This window comes from Sinocyclocheilus anshuiensis, unplaced genomic scaffold, assembly GCF_001515605.1.
Source record: "Sinocyclocheilus anshuiensis isolate Anshui unplaced genomic scaffold, SAMN03320099.WGS_v1.1 scaffold1448, whole genome shotgun sequence".
Lineage (NCBI taxonomy): Eukaryota > Metazoa > Chordata > Actinopteri > Cypriniformes > Cyprinidae > Sinocyclocheilus > Sinocyclocheilus anshuiensis.
In genome coordinates, this window is record NW_015547730.1 from 728,248 (window position 1) to 732,547 (window position 4,300).

General features: G+C 39.1%; 1 protein-coding gene across 2 annotated transcripts in view; it reads left to right on the plus strand.

The window, feature by feature from the left end:
- Positions 1–4,300, plus strand: part of ubac2 (UBA domain containing 2) — a 21,377-nt gene that overhangs the window by 13,573 nt on the left and 3,504 nt on the right. For both annotated transcript variants that reach the window (XM_016507233.1, XM_016507234.1), the window contains exon 7: positions 2,008–2,262. In XM_016507233.1, the coding sequence (XP_016362719.1) occupies positions 2,008–2,262 (255 nt within the window). The remainder of the gene's footprint in view (positions 1–2,007; positions 2,263–4,300) is intronic.

Below are 4,300 nucleotides of genomic sequence, written 5' to 3' on the forward strand. Positions count from 1 at the left end.
AAACAAAAAAATGTACTAGCCAATGGCGATTCAATTGCCAAGGGTTGACAAAAGAAGATATTTTGAAGAAATAACTGCATTAGTCAGCACAATGTTTAGCTTATGGGGTCTGAAATAACTTTGAACAAGGTTTGGAACAAGTGTTTTCATTTTTAGGTGAAATATCCCTTTAACCCAGTCATCACATAGAGCAGTGTTTCCCAACCTTTTTTTAGTCGCGGCACCCTTTGGAAATGTTAACAAACTTGTGGCACCCTACAAAATAAATTTTGTCACGCAGAATATAATGTCATACAGATATTTTTAATAATATTAAAATATTTTGTCTATCAATGGTGGCAATCAGTAGGCTAATTTCCAACGAAGAGACCAATTTATATGACAGATTTTAATGTAGGCTTTTATACATATGTAAACATTATTTAATTACGATTGGTAAAACAAATTCAAATGTGACGTTTTAATCTTTAATGGTAATGCATGGAATTTACGGAAAACTCCACTAAATAATAGCGCTAAAAAGTGAGGGGCGTGGTGGGGCTTTGGCGATCAGCTACCGATGTCCGTCAATCTACTCCACAGCCTATCACGGGCCCCCTCCTTGCTCTGGCCCCAGGGCTTCAGCCCCGCCTAGCCCAATGGTTAATGCGGCCCTGCATGTTACAACACAGTAAGGCTATTGCAGACAGAAACAATACTGTACTACATCGATGTTTCCTGTCGGCTCAATTTTTGAGTGGACTTTGCTGTTCCGATTCGCATGAACGGTATAGGAGTGGAGCGACTGAGCGGAGCGCACACGCATAGAGCGGGATAATACGCAGAGCGTCACACCACGTGAAAGTGAAACCTGAGCGGTGAACTAATTTTCGGCAGCCGAAATTTCGGTGCATCTCTAATTATTGGCGACATCAGAAATGGATATTTTATAATAGATGCTTTTTTGAACATTTTAGCAATTTAAAAATATAAAAAATATATTTTTTACACGGCACCCCTGCTCTCGACAGGCGGCACCCCGGTTGGGAAACACTGACATAGAGAACCGCAAATTATGTAATAAATTAATTCTGGGTTTTTTGTGTCTTTTAAATTTATCAGAAAGCATGTTGTATGCTCTAATGGTAAAAAAATGTTTATGGTAACTTTAAATAATTAGTTACTTAGTCTGCTACCACTGCAGAGATTGCTCCGATTTCCATTTCCATCGTAACCACAACTTCTCAGATTGGTGGGCCACACTTTATGATTATGTTAAACATAATTAAATGTGTTGTTTGAAAAATAAAGATGAAATCGCTGTCTTCTGGCCCCAAGAATTTGTTTCATGAATATCTATTGAAGTCTATTTCAATGCAAGTTGGTTCATGCAGGTGCCTATTTACGGCATGCATGACCAACTCCTGTCTATTTAAATAGGGAAATACCAACTCTCGAAAGCTGCTGGCCAAACTCACAATGAAATAACAAAAACTGTTTCTAGAGTGCCGTATTGCATGTTGTAGTTCCTCCCATTCATAGCAATTCAAGTGAACACTCTTGGGTAATGTACAGTCTTTTTAAAACAGGAAATTGGGTCAGAAGACATTTATATTTTTATTTTAATTTTAAAATTAATACTGTAGTGTTTTGTTTTAATCCTGTCACAAAACATACATGGTGTGCTAATTCAATTTGTGGTATCAGAAGGAAAATTCTCATTTTAAAGAACATTGGCTCTGTTAGCAAAATGAACTGCCAATGCATTTAGTCCATTTTCATGGACGAGGGAAAAATTTGTGTCAGCTTTTAGAAGTACACTTACATATACTGTAGATGGCTTCAAAGCTTATAGACATGGTCTAAAAGCAACAAAGATCTTTTGATTTGATAGTAATCTGGCTCCTTGTAGATGCCTTGTCTTGCAAGGCTTACATGCTATTTCTAAAAACACTTGTGTTGGTGTAGACACAATGTTACTGTCATGTTTTTATGGTAACCTCTCCTGTTACAATCACTTTGTTCCAGATTGCAGGCATGTTGTATTATAGTAATAAGTTGGCAGTCCAGAAGTTCATACGTGTTCCAGGATGGGCAGCCAGATGTGGTTCGGTGCTCCTAGAGCCGGTCTTCTCCGATTCTGAGCCCACTGCAGAGGCTCCGTTGGGGATGGGCGCTACTTTAGACATCCAGAGACAGCAGAGGATGGATATGCTGGACCAGCAACTGCTCCTGTCTCAGCTGGAACACCTCAGGAGAAATGCACAGCAACAACAGGCTCAGGTACTTCTACGATATTTTTGTTCTGAACTACCTGGGGTGACTGCCTTATAGCATTTTAGTTATCAGTCCAGACTTTTAACCATTGGGTTATTCTACAACCCCTTCACACGACAGAGAAGAACTAGCCTTGCCATGAATGGCATACAGCTTACTCCTTCCAAAGGTCAGATGAACATCTCACTTATGGTCAAGGTTTAGAACAGTTGTTCTTTACCTTTTTGAGTCAAAACCCCCATTGTCCAACACTAATGAGGCAAGATTTTTCCCTCAGTATTAGGGTTGGGAATCGAAAATTGATTCTGATTCCAGAATCGGATACTTAATGTCAGGAATCGGATACTTGTTGTCAAATTAAAATTTAGATTCTGCCTATCGATTCCTATGTGCTTTTTATTTTCTTCATCTGTGATGACCGGACCTAGCGATCTGCCAGGACCTTGCTCGCTAATCTAAGCGCTCCAAAGTTTGGCTACATTTCCGATCAGAAGCCAAAAAAGCTAAGTATAATATCTGTGATAGCTAAACATGTTGCAAGAGAGGTGTCACCACCAACATGACAAAGCACTTTCATTTAATAGATCGTTAAAGATCGCAAACACGATTCAAACACCAACATGATTCCTAAAATCTGTTCCTAAAATACAATGATTCGTCTGTTTCATTCCTCAACCTTTGACGTGTGCGATCAATGTTGTGATCACTTGGTTCGTCCGTGCAGCGTACAATCACACCAGTGTGATTTGAACATTTAAATCTGCGTTCGCACTGCCGTTGACCTAAAGAAAGCAGCTGTCTGTCATGAATGAAACAGCTCGTTTGAGTTTCCCTCTTTTCCTCGGATTTCTTGACTTTCAAATAGCTTGAAAAAGCGCCGTGCACATTTTACTTTCACTTTCAAATTAGGGGCAATTCAGCGTTGATTCAATTCAAGCAACAACAACGTCAAACTAATACACCATATAGGCCTATGCCTAATAAAATAACTAATTACTTGGGCTACACAAAGTTTAAATGGGTATATAAAACTGAAAATCAGCAAACACTGTGGAACCAAATAAATAAGAAACGAATGTTTAAAAAAAACTTCCAGTCAATAGGCTTTTCAAAATCTAAAATATTGCCAAACCTGCGCCTTTGCATTTCCTTTCTAAACAATCTTCTGCCATCGTCTTGTCTTTCTCACCTCACTCTTGTCAGTCTGCTCGATTCACTCTCCTCACGTGATAAATAAAATCTGATTCCTGCTCTGTGGTGCACTGTCGTTCGCGCACGGTTCGGCACGCTGCATTGAGCGTTTCGTTTTTAAAAGTATCTGTCCACTAACTGAGCTAGGCTAAATTATTTTTGTTACTATAAAAAAATCAAACCGATGGTGGGGGGCGGTGCCGCGGTAGGCAAATGACGTAACCGGTGTTGCGGCTTAACACCGGTATAACCTGCTCGATTCACTCTCCTCACGTGATAAATAAAATCTGATTCCTGCTCTGTGGTGCACTGTCGTTCGCGCACGGTTCGGCACGCTGCATTGAGCGTTTCGTTTTTAAAAGTGTCTGTCCTCTAACTGAACTAGGCTAAATGATTTTTGTTACTATAAAAAAAAATCTAAACGACGGTGGGGGGCGGTGCCGCAGTAGGCAAATGACATAACTGGTGTTGCGGCTTAACACTGGTATAACCGAAAACACCGTCTATCGCAGCAAGCCTACTTGCTGGAAGAAGTAGTTAGCTACAGGAAAAGCTACACTGTTTTAAAAGTAGCGTCGCGCTTAACACCGGTATAACCGAAAACACTGTCTATCGCAGCAAGCCTAATACCCAACCCTACTCAGTATATTTATTGAGGGGAAAAAAATAAAACATTTTATGTGACTTTTATGTCTTTTTTAGCATTTTAATTAAGTTTGATTATTTTAATCTACTAAAAATATGAACAATGGGAATATTAATTGTATTCATAAAAATATATTAGAGTAATTTTAAAGGGGTCATATGATGTTGCTAAAAAGAACATTATTTTGTGTATTTGGTGTAATGAAAT